The following is an 18,182-nucleotide window of genomic DNA, read 5'->3' as shown; positions in this document are numbered from 1 at the left end:
ATTTAGTGAACAAAACTTTGACTCACAACTGTCCCTTTGAATTTCCTTTTTTAAGATGCTCTCTGTTTGTACAGATTGTTACTACTTTCAAAGCTTGTGCTAGACTGGCATGCTGGAATTCACTTGTCCAGTATTTTCTTTATTACTGGAATCAGGAAAAAAAGCACAAAACCCCAGATGCCTTAAACCAACAATGAGTTCTGGAACAAAAGTGGTTAAACTTGAATTCTTATGAGTGAAACTAATCTTGAACAAGAAATTTCTAGTTGCCTTTTTAGAAATTTTTGTGAGTTTTAAAGAATGACTTAATTTGCTTAGCAGAAATTTGCAATCAATCTTTTCTTGCCACTGAATAAACAGATTCCACATGCGTAGCTATTTGCATATCCCAGCTAAAAATGTAATTCATTATTTTTAAGTCCATTTCGTAATAACTATTTCAGGATTAATGTTACTAACTATTCTTTAGCTCGTTCAGATGTGACCTTAGATAATCCTACCTAAAAGGATACAAAGCTAGTAGGTCTGTTCTGGAATAGGGAAGAGAAGTACCTTTCCTGAGGTCACCGAGTCAGAACTAGAAATGAGAAATCTAGAGAGACAGTTTTCCTCTACTGCATCTCAAGCTTCCAGACTCAAGCAAATACTGCATTTAATATGACAAATTTTCACATTTTGCTAGGTATGAAAACAGCACAGAGATGAACAGGAATTAACAGGATAGTCTACATGCAGATTATCACTAAATCTGGTAAAGATTTAAATTAGATTTAATGAAAATAGCATCCACAGCATATTTTACATGGGGCTGCAAACACTGTCATCCATAACAAGGAGGAAGCCCCTTCACAGTAACTGTGACCTGGTCCATTTTAGTTGCTGTTTGGCATCTGCTTCTGAACTTTCATTTGATTGGGCCTTTCAGGGCTTCTCATAAACCACTGGCTTCACCCTCCTGGTTTTGCTGTTCCAGGCCATTCTGGCATAACATTTTCTCCCTTTCATCTTAGGCCACTATCACATTAAATGCTCAAATATATGGTATATGGGATTGATATATTTTGTCCTTCGAGGGTCACCCACACAATATTGTTAGTCAGTGAAGCTCCTGTAATGTATAGAAGTCTGTAATTTGTAATTTCTTTGATATAGATGCAGTAGCATTTTCACAAATACGATTAGTTTATTAGTTAACATTATCACAGATCTTGATGCTTTGCAAAATTTTCTGGTAAAATGTTTAGGACTGTAGTTGATCCTGGGGTATGTGTCCTGACTTTACTATACTTGGTAAAATGGAGAAATACAAATCACAACTTTTCCCTCTTTTTCAGGCGATGGGTAAGGCTCCTGTTTGGACGTGAATTCCCACTTCAGGATCTTCTGGTTGTCTGGGATGCTCTATTTGCTGACAGTATCACCCTGAATTTAGTTGACTACATTTTTGTGGCCATGTTGTTATATATCAGAGATGCCTGTAAGTATCAGCTATCTTACAATTTTTCTAAAAGAACGCAAACCTATTCTTTGAAAGGAGAGCTTAAAGCATGCCAAATTTCATTCTGACTCTTTTAACATATTGAAAATTGTTCCAAATACTAGGAGAAGAGCTATTTATTATCAGACATGGCCTGCTGTATTTATGAAACAAATTGTATCTTGGAGTTAAATGCAGGTTTGTTTTGTGAGTAGTTCTGTGTTTTTACATGGAGTTGCAGATTTTATGTGCTGTTAAGTGATACAGGCAAGTATAGAGCTCCACCTTCCGACCAAGCTCATGAATTGAGTAAAGCTTCCCTGTGACACTCAAAATGTTTTTATGCAGTTCTCCTGTGAGAAAGGAGAAAATGCACAAGACAGTGACTCACAATTTTTGAAGCGATATCTTGAAGGAAACGCAAAAATTAGTAGCAATTACAGAATATGTTTATTCTGTGCAAGAGTGGCATCTTAAAAAAATTATCAATTATTTTAGTTTGGTTTAGTACACTTGCAATTTGTGCACAGCTAAGTTCTTATAATTCAATGATGACCAATAATATTCAGTTGTGACAAACAATCACAAAAATGTTGTTATCTTATATAATTGTGAATGGGAGGAGAAAGATCCGTAGTGATTATTCGAGGCATTTATTTGTGTCCTATCATATTCTGCAAAAAATTCTGTATGCAACTGATGCAACACAAAGTATGCATTTTGCAGCAAGATGTATGGCTGTCATTAAGTATATGAATTCTATAGCAAGTTATTCAGAGTTAAGTATATACCATCTGTAAGCTTTAGATTATAACAAGGTCACATATTTGACACAATTTTGTATTCTAGGACGCAGGAAGTTTTCAACATCTGTGGTTCCTATTTTAGGGCCCAGTCTTGAAAATATAACATGGTACTTTACACGTACATGTTGTTCCACTGCCTGCCTTCATGTGTTTTTTAATTACTTTTTAATAAACATGCAGAATACAGAACTACCTTTCATTCCTCTCAAAGAAGTGGACATTTAATTCTGATCAATGTTTCAGAATTAATGCTGATGTTTCTGAATGATCTGATTCCAAGTCATTATATTTTGCAATCTAAATCTTGCTTGCCTGTATGCAGTAATCTGAAGTAATCTTAAAATTTTTGGTAGAGATATGTACTGAAGAAGCACGTAAGAAATTTTCTTAGCATCAGTATTTTATTTTGTGTCATTGCTTATCTTTAAAAGGAAAAACACGTTAGAACTGTGCTTGTAAGAAGCCTCTCTCTTCTTGGGAGTGGAAAGTTGTGCAGGGTTTGTCTCCTTTAGATCTGCGGTGCTGTGGTACAAGTATCAGTATGAGTTAACTAAAATGTGAACTAAAATGTATTCTAGGCATTTGTATGAAATCAGTCTCCCTCTTTTCTCTGAACTTCCCAGGCTTGGTAGGCAGAGTAGTAAACAGCTTTGCAGTGGAGTATGTTTGCCCAAATGAGAGACAAAGTCATCTCATCAGGACAGCTAATACTTCCTACTTTGACTGTTTCTGTAATAAGTGACTTCTTGTTCTACAGCTGGACATAGTTAGTCACTCTAAGCATAATAGAATGGTAAAGCAAAATAAGTCATAAGTACTGTAGAGTTTAATATATTTTTCCAAAGTCAAGCTCAAACTATGACAATTTCCACCATTCTTGATTTCATTAAAAAACTTGCATTATATATGTGTAAAAGGAAAATTTTCTGGTTTTCCTCATTTTTTTTATTGCTGATAATATTTGAGCTTTGAACAGAACTCAAAGTTGTGTTGTAGTAATTTCAAAAGCATTTTCAAATAAAAGTAAGTTTATAAAAGCTTCTCTTTATTTGTGGAAAGGAAACATAAGCTCAAAATATCCAATGGTGATAATCATCTTTAATTTAAATAAACCATCGGGAAATTTTTAGTTTAGAAACTTCAAAACAATAAGAACAATAATAAAGCTCCTAAGATATTATGTTATAAAAATGTCAAATATAAGCAGTTATAATAATACAGTACTCAAAGCATTTGAAAGTTTAGAAATTATGCTGATTCTTTTATAACAGCACATTCGGGGATGGGTGAAAGTTGCTGGTTTGAGAATTGATGAATTTTTTTTCTGTGCTCTATTATGATGTTCTCAAGGACATGATTTTAAGAAAGTCTTATTTCTGCTATATTTCTCAATTTTATTTTCAGTTTGAAATCCTGTGTTGCTTGAACAATATATTATTCGTGGAGAAGGGTACATTTAGATTATCAGATTATTGCTTATATATTTTAGAGATTACAGATACATAACCATGTACACAGCCATTCTGTAAACTACTCTGTTCAGTTTTACATCTGTGTCCAAGCAGATCTTTGTCTGTGGAGTGATAATCATCACAAGCCAAGTGTAGGGTTGTGAACCAGAGTATCTGTAAGTTTTAATAAATTATTTCCTGTGTTTCTTTGGAAAAGTTCCTGCAAACCTTTCTTTTTTTTTTTTAACCTGTCAAATCAGAACCATGAATATTTGCTTCTGTTTCACCAGTGTGAATATATATGCAGTTGTTGATTAAATCAGAATGGAGGGAAGGATTTGGTGCAAAAACAGATGTACTTTATCTACTTCCTTCTGAGAAGGACAAGAATGAAAAAATCTGGAAGACCTGTCTATACTTTGCATAGCAAATTGATGCCATTATTGCACCAGGAGCTAATGCGGACTGATCAGTATTAGAAAAAGTGTCTTTTTATCTTGTTTCCACTTGAGGAGTAGGTATGTCCATTGTCAAAATTTAGTTTTTCATCTCTAAAACCACTGTGAATATTTTGAGAGAAATAAAGAAGCCGTAGCTTCTTCTTAGAGGAACTGATCAGTTATTTTTGTTATAGTGCAAGATGTTCATTTGTCTATCTTTAACTCAATTTAGGGCCTTCTAAGGAGAACATGGCCATGTATAAAGCAGCAGGGGGGGAGCAGTCCCACCCTTCCAGGGTTAGGAAGTTATTTGGATACAGGATCAGTGACACAAAGCATTAAACTTTCTAAGAAATAACACATAGCAGAAAATTGGGACTTAGTTGAGGACAGTACAGTGAGTTTTCAGGTTTTCCACCATTATTGCTGCTTGTATCCAGGAGTGGTTATTGGGCCAACAGTCAGTCTCTTCTAAAGAAGAATGGAGACAGGAATTGGATGTTCCTCTGGGCACTGAATTACAATATTAAGAAAAGGACAGTAAGATTGTTTTCTCTGTGTAGAGGAGTTTCTCTCTTCCTTTCCCTAGAAATGCCAGTAGCATTCTTCTTTGGGGAAGTGAGAACTTGTGGTGCACAACAGAAGTTGGATCCAGATGTGATTCTAACCCAGTGAGAGAATGAAAAGCACAGCTGAAGAGCCACCAAGATTTTTGAAAGGCAGTTGGACACACCAGCTACTGCTGAGACTGGATAAAGTTCTATTTCACAGAATCTCCTTCCAGTAACTTCATCTGACAGATGATTCTTAGAAATCCTTCTAACACCAATAAGCATAATTCAGTTTTGGTCTACTGCTCTTTCTCTATAATTTTAAGAAAACTGCCACTCTTTTGTATAATATTATATATTTTGTCCTGAAGAGACAAAAATCATAGAATGGTTTGGGTTGGAAGGGACCTTCAAAGATCATCTAGACCAATGCCCTGGCATGGGCAGAGACATATTCCACTAGACCACATTGCTTAAAGTCCCATCCAACCTGACCTGGAACACTTCCAGAGGCATCCGCAACATCTATGAACAGCCTCTTCCAGAGCCATTCACAATAAAGAATTTCTTCCTTGTGTCCAGTCTAAATCTACTCTCTTTCAGTTTAAATATGTGGGGGAAACCCTGAAGACTTAAAAATATATATATATAAAAAAATATATATATATAAATATATATATATATATATATATATTTTATATATATAAGTTAGCAGGTCTTCCCTTTAAAGTGCTGGAATTTTTTTAACTTTCTGGATTATAAGGGTTTTTTTGTCAGGGGTCAAGTCTGCACCATTAAAATAAATCAGTTTTTTTAATATTTACTTTTCTCTATATCTGTAAGACAGCAAAGAACTCTTCCAGGAAAAATAAAGAAAGGATATTTTTAATCCATTTTACATTGCAGAATAGAACACATACTGATCTGTTCAAAAGAGAAACACATTGGTCTTAGTGTCTATCATTTTTAAAACTATTTAGCTTTTAATATCAATATTCACTGTTTTTATTTGCTTTGGTAAAAAGGCATCACAATCACAACTGCAGTTCAGTATCTTATATTTGATTTACGTGTGAGAGTTTGATTGGGTATGTTCTGTGTGGTGCTCGTATTATACTCTGAAAGAACTCTGACGGAGGCCATTGTATTGTGTTCATTATGCCAGCTTTGTGACTTCAAGAAGAAAAAGCAGGTACCTGAATATGAACAAGAAAAACAAAGGGTAGGAAAAAGAACAGGCAGAACAGATAAAGAATGAGTAGGATAAGTGAGTGCTTTACAAATGAAAGCAGATGTATGAAATTACAAGCTGTCGGATCAGCAACGGAAATGAAGATGATAAAGTGGTTCCTTACACAGATTATAATTATTCATTTTGCCCAGTCCTGCATCTTTTCCCCATAATCCTCTTGTTGAGGGAGGTAAGGTGCAGGAGGATATGAGGCTTATTCACATGAAAGAAAAAAGTAAACCATTTAAATTTCTCTGTCTGCAAAACTGCCCTTTATTTTGCCTTATATTGATTCAAAATGATTTTGTATTTGCAATGTCCCTGATTAATTAAAAGTATTTCTTACTACAGCTAAAGTTCTCAGAAGAGTAAAGTTTGTTAGAAATTTATTTACAATTGCTATTGTTGGAGGCTGTCTTTATGTTGCAGAGTGGAGGCATCATTAACAGGCATTGCTTTGACAGCTGTGGCAGATGGATTGCCTGGATTTAGATGGTGCAAAAGAAATGAAGTAGTTTACATAGACCTGCTTGAAAAGATGTCTTTAATAATTGCACTCATAATTAGATTGATTCGAGAAGGGAAAAAAAAACCCAGAAGATGACAACAAGAAGCAAAAAGCCATAGGGTATGCTTACATAGATTCAGACAAAATCATGCAGATTAGAACAAAATTATAATTTTCAGCAAAGTTTGCTTAAAATTTTCTGAATAATTTTTAAAAATCTAAGCAAGTTAATGGTGTACTATATTTTTTAGTATTTATGAAATTAAAATATTATCTTTTCCCTCTTTCCTGAACATTTTTTGAAGTTTTTGATTTAGGACAAAACAAGGAATTGCTGAACAATTTTACATATGCATACTTATCTGAGTGTGTGTATGTATGTACAAATGTATATAAGAACACCATAAAAGGTATTTCAGCAAAAAGTTGTCAGAGTGGGGCAAAATTATCATAAGGACATAAACACAAATTATCATACTTAAATTTAGATGTCTGTAGAGGAGTGTCTGAAAAGTCCATGTCCATTTTGGAGTACAGGACTAGTTCTTCAGGCTCTGCTAACAGTATTGCCTGACCTCCATTGCCTGGGGCAGGCTTTCGGTGCTCAGCTATGGGGCTCTAAACTGAGGCATCTGAGTCTGGAGCCAACAGAAATGTCTATGACATAAAGTTGTAGTTTTAACACTGTTCTAAATTATACTGGGCCAAGTAATAGTCATGCAGCTTGATAATGTATATCTCCTTTTACTCTGAGCACTGCTTGAGTTCTGTGACCATGTGGGAAAAGACAGCAAAATCTTAACTGTAATGAATTTACTGGAAAAAGTACTGTTTTGGAATATCAAAATAAGACAGTAATTCTCTCTCTCTCTCCCCCTCCCTCTTTTTTTTTTTCATTTGAATTCTAGTGATTTCAAGTAATTATCAGACCTGTTTGGGACTTCTGATGCATTATCCACCTATTGGAGATGTTCACTCCCTTATCCTAAGAGCTCTTTTTCTCCGAGATCCAAAGGTGAGATGCTCGCTATGTAAATACAGGGAATAAATCACTGTAATGAAATGTTCTAAATGCTATGAAGTTAATAACAAGCTATGTTTTGGAAACCAAATGGTAGTTTCAAAGGAGCTCCTGACAAAGGAGCTGAAGGAAAGAGCTGAAAACAGAGTAGAAACAAGTTCCTTTACCCTTTAAAAGACACGTTAAAGGACACTTTGCTAAAGTTATCCAGGGGCTCTGGTAACTGCAGCTGTGCTCTTTAGAATAACTTTGCTTGGTATTCTTCAGAGACATCTTCTAGGATAAAGCATACTTTTCAGGAAAACAGTAATGTTATTATATAAAACCTAGTAAGCTGTATGGAAAGCATCATGCAATTTCATCTGAAAGACCTTTTTCATGGGATTTCTGAGATTAATCACTATTAATCCTTAAAGCACTACTCCTGCCCAATATATAATGGCTATGTGAGGGTTTTCAAATAAAAACCAGAGTTTGATATTACAGTCTGTTGAGGTTCACGTGAACAAATTGTATAAATTAATAAATTTTATGTCACATATTACTAGCATACAATTTCTGATATATTCATCTATAAGAAAATAAAACCTCTTGCTGTTTTAGAATGGCATCTGTATATGTGTGGGTATAATATACAGGAGATACTCACTGTATAGTGGATAAAGTGCTTGAGATGAAGCTGTAATCTTTGCTTACTCAGATCTCTGGCAGATAGCAGAATTTGTGCTGCTGGTTTTGAACTGTCATTGTACATGTCCCATTAGTAGGTTGCCAGCGTAGAGTCTGATTTCCCTCATCTTCTTGATGCACAACACCTTTGAAAGCAAAAAATTCATCACTTCTGCACTCTGACTGACTTCTGCAAAATTTCATTCAGTACCAGTGTTTACACTTCTATGGATTAAGAAAAAAATTGTCTCTTTGTTTTTCTATATCAGTTTTTTGCAGAAATCTGCATCCTTATAGCGGCTTTCTTCATTCCTTTCAGGCAAAAAGATTTCTTTCATGATGAGAAGTAAAGTGTATCATCTTTTCAGTGTGTAAGAAAGTTTCCAACGTTAGATCTCAGGAATCTTTCTTAAGATTTTGGCAGCAGTCTCTGAAATCAAACTGCCCAGCATTTATTTATATACTTTCATAGCAAAAGAAGATAGAAATATTTTTTCAAAGAAAGATACAAAGGGAGGAAAATTTTGCTAAGTTATCCATCTGAATTCAATATGTAATCTGTCATTTATTGAAGAGATATGTTAAACAATAAAGTAATTACTAATTATTCAGCAGTCCTCTGAAACATACTAGGCAGCATACAAGATATCCTAACAGCTGAAGGGGGCAAAAATTAACCACCAACTTCCCACGAAAGGAAGGGCTTGGTCACTATTACACTCATGCTCTTGTCTCCAACAGAAAGAAGTTTTCAGGCTCATAAGGCCTTGGTGTCCTATTAATTAACATTCTCAGGTATGAATAGCTTTCAGATAAATGCTGGATGTAGTTCTACCATGTCTTTCATGTAGTTCTCCCTTTGCTCAGGTGAATTAGTACTTGAGACTCTGATGCAGAGTGGTAGTTCCTTTGTCAATTTAAATATGATAAAATGCAATTGTTTCTCATTTCTGAGCTGTACTTTTCTGCTTGGGAAATACTCTGATGGTTCAGAAGCTCTAATTTCCAGAGAATGAAGAACCTAAGGGACTTGCAGCCACCTCTCATTTTACACTGAGTCTTTGTGTTGAGGCTGCATAAACAGATCACAACTTCTTACAGTAAGGAAGTAAAACTGTTCTAAAGGATCATTCTAAAACTGAAAAATAGAAAAATAGTTCCTGGTCTGAGAAAGATATGTATTTTCAAGGCTATGACTTGAGTACCTGCTTTTCACCTTTTCCTAGGTATGACTTCAAGTTTCACTTACGTGTCTGTAAGCATGTTTGTTCGGTCCATTTTCTCCATGTATCTGAAATCAAAGTCTTGGTGTTCTGTAAGACCTATGCACAAACATTTCCAAGTTTGTCAACATTTTTTGTTAGACAGAATGAAAGGGAATAATCAACAAGGCATCATGGGTGCTGTTGGAGTCTAAAGTCAGTGCACAGATTATATACCAAAATAAGTGGCAAAATTATGGTACCTTTTTTTTTTGCTAGCTGCATAGAAATAATTCAGTTTGCCCTTATTCCATGTGCAGATAAAAGGAGATTGGAAGAAATGACAAAGAGATTTTAGTCTGTAGTGTAACTTGTAAGTGGTGATTAACAAATTCAGTGCTTAATTATTTTTCTTCCTTCTTTGATGTTCTCCTGTGCATTCCTCCATCACAAGCTTCTGATTTCTAATAGGAAATTACATTGGTTCAGTGCAATTTTATCTCTCCTTATCCAGGGCTGAGTTGTTTTGCATGGCATTTCTTCCAAGATTTCGCTTGGGTTTTAATGTGTGAAATCAGGGAACTCTTTTCTGGGAGAGTTGCATGGTCCAGTGGCTTATTTCATTATTTTTTGAACATACCAAGAATGGTTTGTGTTGTTCCAAATATCTGAGAGAGTCTTGCTCTCTGCTCCTTGGAGCTTTAAATCTCAGCTGGACATGAAATGCAGTTCAGAAGTCACAGCAGGACAAACAGGAATCTACCGCTTGCAGGTTTGCTAATGTGTATTGTCTTCCATATTATTTTTGCAGCTATGAAAATACTAAGTCATCTTACAGAGGGGAGCTTGTGGGGTATTTGGACTAAGAAAGGTTGGGGTAGGTGCATAAAACTCAAAAGTTCTTAAGGAACAATCTTGTCATAAATTGTGAAGTTGTTAAGATGGACCTGATACAGCTTCTCCATCTGTAATTTCCAGTTCTAGAGATAACCTGGGTTTGTACATCTGAAAACATCTATTATTTCTTCTGTTTCCTTGGTCTGACATAACAGGTATTTCCTTCTTACTTTTTGTCTTATAGTCTATCAGGAGAGCTAAACTTTGGCTTGATGAACCTGTTGCATTTAGTTTGCTTCTTTTCACTGCAGTCATCACTGGGAGAGCAACCTAAATGTCAGAAGAAAGCTATACTTAAAAGATGGGTGCATTTTTTTCTTAAGGATGGACAAGTACAATTTCCTGACTTTTTGTGCAATCAAACCTTACCAGAAGCCTTAGCATTATCCAGTATTAACAATAATATGAAAAGTAATTAGCACTTACCAGCAACCTAATGCTTGCAGCAGCTCTCCTATTCACTTTGTGAACCCCAGTTGGCAGTTGAGATGAGAGAACATTTTGTATACCACATCCCTGATACTTTTCAGTGCCACAGAAGACAAATACATATCTCTGTAATAGCTGAAAACAAGTGAATGCACCTGTCTCTGAAGGGGGGCCTGAGAGATACTAATTTTACAGGCATGAGTATGGACCCATGCAGAATAACTGAATTTCTGCCTTTTCTGCATTTGACTAGCTCCACTTCTTAGGAAAATGTGGAATGAAAAGCTCACATCAATGTAGTTGTCTTTGCATAGGGAGATAAAGTTAACCTGCTTAGCAGAGTATTTGTTTCACATTTCTAATCTTTGAACAGATAATCGCCTCAATTATTTATATTAAAGTAACTTCTATGCACTTACAGTCCTTCTGAATATAAAAGCAGAGCTTCTTATGGAAGAATGGGTTATTAAAATTGTGTATATGTGAAATGAAAAAATAAGGGAAGGCTCTTTTATGTATATCCAAAAACATTTACTGAAGGTGTGTGTCTGCATATTTAACGCACCAAGAGTGGCTCATTTTCTTCAGTTTTTTTCCTTATCAAAACCATTGAGCACTGTTAATTTTCAAAGCAAAGGCAACAAAATTACGAAGTAGAGATATGGAGATAGGACATTGGAAAAATGTAAAGTGATTAAAAAACATAGTTCTAACTAGAGTTGTTCAAATAAAAAAAAAAAATTAAAAAACCCAATTAGAAACAAAAGTCATAGAAAATGTGAACATATTGTATTCCTTAAATAACCAGATGTTCTTTCCTTCCTGAAGGCAGCCAGGGCTAGGAATAAAAGGTTTAACACTATTGTTTTAAGTTAACTGTGAATTTTGAAAATCTGTTTTCACCCTTTAGCAAATAAAATTCTAATACAGCAACATAAGCAAAGTAATTTTCATCTTTGGGTGTTCTTATTTGTATGTTGTTCTATGTTGAAGTGTGAACCTTATCACAATGACTTATTATAAAATTAAAGCACTACATAGAATATTACAGTTTTGCATCACATACTAAGAACCTGACAACTATCCTTTGTCTGGAAGTGTACTGTATTTATTCTTCATTTTTCTGCAAAATAAGTTTGCTTTCAGATATTTTAACATGGTGAGTTACCCCATTCATTGAGCAAGCTAGTTGGGAGATTAATTCAGTGGAGACATCTTTTATCATAACCTATCAATTAAAAAAAAAAAAAAAGAAAGAAAAAAAAATGTGCTTGGTTGATGGAAATTAATTTGTTACTTGTGCTAATAATATTCTAGTTACTCCTGCTGCTATTTTCTCAACATAGTATTTTAGCTATTTGCTGACACTGAAAGTGGCTATATAATAATATTAAATTGTAACTAAATCCATGGAGAAGCATACATGACATTTCAAAGAAGTCGTATTAGTTCATCATGACTGAAATTACACGTGCTGCCAGAAAACTTAAGCAATAAAATATGGTCATGATCAGTCATATAACAAATAGTTGGAGAAATCTGCATTCTAGCTTTTAACACTATTCACTATCTGAGCAGTAAGTGACAAGGGGAAAACACATTGCTGAAATTTTGAACCGAACTCTTTGTACATTTATTTTCAGCTGAATTTTCTTCTTAAGTAGCTGCCACCATCTCAGAGTTTTCTCCAAGCTGGTTTCATGTGCCTGAAAGGCTGTTGAGCTTCACTTTCTTCTTCTTCAGATAAATTCTTTTCTATACACTCATTAACTGAGGTGCCGCTGCAGAGCTGCAACTGTCCTTTGAACGCTGCCGTTATGTCAGTATTGTTGTTTTGCCGTTTGTGGCAGCAGAAAAGCAGGTTTGGGGTTGTTTTGTTTGTTTGTTAGCATTGTGTGTGCAATCTGGCATTAATTACCTCTCTTTAATGACCAGATTGCAGCCAATCAGAAGTTGGGATCTGGCGCTGCTCTGGCATTAGCAGCTCATTAATTTGTACCTCCATGCAGAGGTACTGCTGGGGGTGCAAGTCCACTTCGTTACAGGGGTACCAGCAAGGGGGAGGGGGGCTCTGAACAAACGTTTGCCTTTTGCTTCTCAGTTTTAATCATGAAGAATGCGGCTGATGTTTCAGGAGCAATAGTACGCTGGGGGGGTTAGGTGCGTGAGAAGTAAGTTATTGGGAAGCTGGGATAATGGATGACCCAATGCAATGTGAGCTGCCTGTTCTTTACGTAAGGAGAGTTGCCTGAGTGAGTAAGGTCACCTGTACTTTAAAGGAGAGTTGCCTTTACGTGGGATATGATTGATAAAGGAAATTAGGTTTTCCAGAAAAGCTGCCTACACATCTCTTGATATGGGAGAAAAGGACTTAGGAGAAACAAAAAATAAATGCAGTTGCTTTCAGTGATTCACAGGGAACTTCTATCTGCCTTAATTTCTGAAAGTTTAAGATCTTGCATGTTTAATGCGAGGTAGATAGATTTTTATGAGCAAAAATGTGTTACCATCCTCAACTCGACCTCTGCTTTTATAACCACATTCAATTCCTTGTAGTGAACTCAAGCATTTTGATGTTCTAACATTCCCATTTGCAAATACAATAAGGTTAGTTGTAATCTAAACACCTCACTTTAAATAAATCAATGTTTTTTCTGTAACTGCATGCTAAGCTTTTTAATGTGGGCCTATATGACTAAGAATTGCATATATTTTTTGTGTAAAAGCCATGATATTAACTTCTTCCTTGTTTATATTCATGTTCTTAAAATGAGAAACTTGTGTTTTCCAATGAGATTGTTTATGCTTTAAGAATTATTGATTTAAATATTCAGTTATTGTGTTTCATTAATAGAATAAGGTATGACAGGCGGCTAAGAGTTTAATGATAAATTACTTGGAATAACCATGTTGCCATAGTACCACATAAAAATAGTAAGTGTACCATGAATTAAAAATCTGCTTCATTTTTGTACATTTGTTTCAACACCTTCCTTCCCAGTGCACCTATGCATTTTAAAATACAAAAAGGCTACATGGCCAATACTTGTGATACAATAGCTTTCTTATCTCTCTCAAAGTTCATTGCAATCTTTTCACAGGTGCATTAACCATTTAATCAACCCACCATTAAATTGTCATCTTCAATATTTGCTGTATGTCACAAGCAATATTTTCAGGAAAAAACTTGGAAAGTGGTTGATTAGTCATCTAGTCAAGACTTTCCAAATGAGAAACCTTTCAAAGTCTTTCTCATTCTGCAGCACCATATGCAACACTGTAGTCATCACTTGAGGGAGAAAGCTGATCTCTTGGATTGCCAATGGCAATGCAGTTCCCAAATGTTGCTCTCTCCTTAGTGTTGCACTCACAGGCCAGTTGTGTGGGTAAGAACTCTCAAATATTGTATCCATCTAAATTAAACAACCATTGCATTTAAATTAATAGTAATACGGTGGGAAATAATACGGAATAAAGCAAAGCTTCCAGAATAGTTAAGTTCCAATAGTTAAGACAAAGCCATGCCACAGATAAGAACGTGCAGAAGCAAAGGACTTTTCCCAGTTCTGTGTGGGACCAAGAAAGATGGTGCTGCAGTCCCCTGCTGGCAGCAAGAGCAGAGCCCAGCCAGATGACTTTGTTGGCCTCACTGCCCATCCAGTGTGGCACAGCAGGAAGGACAGCCACTGGCCACCTTAAGGGCAGGAAGGAGTTAGAAAAAAAGTGAGTTAGAAACTGTTGTTTCTACTTCTGGCTAACTTTTGACAGCAAGTCTACAAGATAAGATGGATGATAAGGTTCTCTTTGGAAGACAGAACTTTTAAACTGTTCCTTCTATTTGAGTAAGTTGACATCCTCAGTAGCAAAGTAAAAGCAGTTCTGATTGTACTTGCTGCTAAAGCAAGAAGCTGAAGCATTTTAAGCTCTTAATTACTTTAGTTACCAATAAAACTTATTGCTTGTGAATTTCTTGGGGCTGTTTCTTTCAGTTGATAGGTTTACTTCTGTTTAAAAAGTCATCTGAAGCTACTGACCCTTCCTAAAAAGTAACGTTATTTATATAATTACACTAATAAGATGTATTTAACAGTGTTAGAGTGAGGTGATTATGGGTTCTTCTTATGTGCAACCTGACAATTCAGTTAGTCATTTCTAGTTTGCAAGGTAGTTTATCAAAAGGAAGCACTTAAAGCACTTTGATTCTACCTAATCAAAATTTCTCCATATTATAATTTTTTTACTAAAATTTGCAAAGCACAAACTGTGAGTTATATAAAAATGGATTCATAACTTTTCAATAATATGTAAAATATTAGCTACTGAGTCATATCCAATCTATTATGATGGAATTTTAGTTCAATTTCTTCTGATATAAATGTAGATATACTGCTTGTGTACCTACATATTTTATAGTAAATATTAGTGTATCAATTGTAATCAAAGCTATTTGAGTACATTTGTACTGGGAAGCACTTCTCTGAAAGAGCAAAATAACTGTCAAGGTAGAACTGGGTATGGTACGTTTTCTCATTTGCTGTAACTTGTTATGGAAAACCATATTTGAAGATGTTATGTCTTTGTCCTTTGTCTTTTTAAGGAGCCGTAGTGATCAAAATGGCTCTGCAGGATAATTCCTCATAATTGGAATCCTGAAATGAAAGGACTTGCTTGTCCTGCAGCACCAGGACCTTAGCCTCTCTCTCTCTGTTTCACAGGAAAATACTTGGATTTCATATTCCTATTGGTGTGGTGTGTGCATGGGACTCTGTGAATGAGCTTTTTTCACTCCCCGGGGGCCCTTTTTCAAGTGGTTTACATAGCACATTACACGCAGAACATTAATTATTCTGTTTCTTCTCTCTTTTTATAGCAGAAATAACCAAATAGAACTTTCAAATGTTCTTGTTTTTCCCTGATATGTGAGATTTGTGTACAAGCATATATCTGGAGAAGATATAAGGCTTAAGTGTGGTTACAAGGGGTGTATAAGCCTCAGATAACTGCATTATTCACAAAGCCATCAGTGAGTTATGCAGGTTGTCCAAAACGAGTGCCAATAAAACCATAATGTGGTAGCTTTTCTGTACATAAAGATGTCATATTTTAAATCTCATAATTTGGAGCATTCCAGGGTTTAAAGCGAGGCTTGCTGTGTGTTCCCTTCAAAAGCCTGGAGCTTTCCTCCACAATGTTGTAAAACTCCTGTTCCTAACTGTGCGAGGCTGCAAGATGCCAGAGCATAAATCTGTCACGGGGTAGAGCTGAACACTGTCAGATTTATACCTTACTATTTAGTTAATTTACTTCTTAAAATCAAGGGTTCAGCTGAAAAATAGGCAAGTAAATTAAGAGGCAGATTTAAAAGGTACTTAAGCGATTCTGTTGATGCAAGATGGGGATTTTACACAGGTTATGAACTTGAACGTTGGCAGGTCGGAGTCTTTTTGTCTGGAATATCAATAAAAGCTGATTTGGTAGGATTTGATCTACCTGTTATAATGCAATATGCTATAATACTATAAATTAAAATTAAAAAAGGCTTCCCAAGCAGTTAGGACAAGAAGCCAAAATACACAGCCAGATATTTCTTTCAGTCAAGTCACTGAAGCATTTTTAAATCTCACTTGTCATTTTTTTTCAGTTCTTCATCTCTTGTCATAGAATGCCCATGTGAGAGAAAGCATGTGTGTATGAAGTTAAAAACAGACCATAACGCACGGTATTTAAAATATCTTCCTGGTGTCTGAAATTTCTAGTTGCCAGGGGAATGGAGGGTTGTCACGTCACAAAATTGGAGATAATTTATTTCAGCCTGATCAGAGTTCAGGGGTGTCTTCCATTCATGACCCAATTAACTGAATTTTCTTTCCTTTTCAGTTATTTTCCTGGGAAATTTTGTTGCTTTGGAAAAAAAAAAAACAAAACTCCTTAATTTTCTTTAGAAACAATTAAATATGATCATTCTTCATGCTGTTATTGCATTGTAAATTACAAGGTCCGTGATTGAGACCCTTAGCATCTTCTGAAAAATGCAAACAGGAAGCATTATTCCCAGTTTGAGAATTATGGCATTCCCTTGCCAACACAAATATTAGTGCATGGATCTCCTGACTCCTGTGATTAAAGGAAGTTCTTTATTAGTTCCGTGCAGTGTACTCTTCATGTTGTGCTGCTTTCATACACAGGGTTGATAGACTATCAATCTGTTTTCGATGGTATTTTGCTCTTGGCCTTCAACCACTTTCAAAGTGTCAATAGCACATTATGTCATCTAATGTCTCACTGGGTTTTCTTTCATTCTAATAACTCAGTGGTTCTTAGGTGGATAAAATACCTTTTGTGCTCCAGCAGGTTGCTTGTTCTGTAGAGGGTATAATAAAGGAAGAGGAGAATAAGCAGGTGAAAAGAAAGGTTTGTTTGGGGAATGGTGTTTGTTTAGGGTGCTTTGGAGTTTGGGGTGGGTTGGTTGTTTAGTGTACAAAATGCTATGATATGTTTCTGAAATATTAAGATTTCTCTTATACTGTATAAGTGTTCATGTGGAGTGGAGACAGTTGCTTAAATATCTGACAAAAGAATAAAAATAGGAAAGGTGAAATTCTCTATCTAAACTATTAAGTAATAATTAGTAAAAACTTCATATTAATTATTACTGCTTAATAGAAAAACGGCTGCTGAACTGAGCAAACCATATTCCTTATCCACATCTCAGCTGCTATATTTCAGCTCTGTTCCCAGTCTAAATTTTTGCCATGTTTGCATTATCTTTACTGAAGACAGAAGCATAGATGATCTAGCAGGAAAAGATAAACCTTTCCTGACCTCTCAATCCTATTTGAATTTAGCGTCACATGATTCTTCAACTTCCATTAGAAACAAATGAAAGGGGAAAAAATAGAATTTTAATCTAAAAATGTCTTAGGAAGTGCAAGAATTATGAAAAAATCCAATATTGCCATGTCAGCTGAAGAGGGGAAAAAGGAGAAATTTTGCTCCCTAAAAATAATTAATTAAATAAGTAGAAAGACATTGCATCGTGATCCTTCTCTTCTTTTTATATGTTTGGTTCAGGTTTTTGGTTTAGGCTTAAAATATTAGTAGTTATGGGGGGGGGGGAAAGATAAATGTTTGGCAGAATTTCTTTAATATATTAGAAAAAATTAGTTTTAAAAAATTCCATTTGACACTAGTGAGATGATTATTTTGGTAAGCTTATTGTGCCTGGATGTAGAATTCACTGTTGCTGTTTGGTTTGGTTTGGTTTAGTTTTTCTCTGTTGCAGTGAGGTTATCTAGTTTCAGATACAATCTATTAAGTGGAGTATTTTTTTAGTAGCTGAGGTTTTCCCACCTGTCTACCCTAAAACACCTGCAACATATGTTTGTGTAACCCTGCAATGCTTTGTGGTTTGGGCCTTGAGAAATTCCCCCAGAGCTTTTTGCTTATAAACAGCTGAGCAATTCACTTCTCTAATGACAAGTGCTTTTCCCTTGGCATTGA

At 35.4% G+C, this 18,182-nt stretch overlaps 1 protein-coding gene across 7 annotated transcripts in view; it reads left to right on the top strand.

Moving 5' to 3' along the window:
- The window catches only part of TBC1D5 (TBC1 domain family member 5), a 313,036-nt gene that overhangs the window by 231,197 nt on the left and 63,657 nt on the right, over positions 1 to 18,182 (top strand). For all 7 annotated transcript variants that reach the window (XM_085051059.1, XM_085051056.1, XM_085051058.1 and 4 more), the window contains 2 exons: positions 1,335 to 1,477; positions 7,373 to 7,479. In XM_085051059.1, the coding sequence (XP_084907185.1) occupies positions 1,335 to 1,477; positions 7,373 to 7,479 (250 nt within the window). The remainder of the gene's footprint in view (positions 1 to 1,334; positions 1,478 to 7,372; positions 7,480 to 18,182) is intronic.

The sequence above is a fragment of the Lichenostomus cassidix genome, chromosome 2 (assembly GCF_008360975.1).
Source record: "Lichenostomus cassidix isolate B80296 chromosome 2, HeHo_3.0, whole genome shotgun sequence".
Taxonomy (NCBI): domain Eukaryota; kingdom Metazoa; phylum Chordata; class Aves; order Passeriformes; family Meliphagidae; genus Lichenostomus; species Lichenostomus cassidix.
This window is presented reverse-complemented; position numbering and strand designations above follow the sequence as displayed.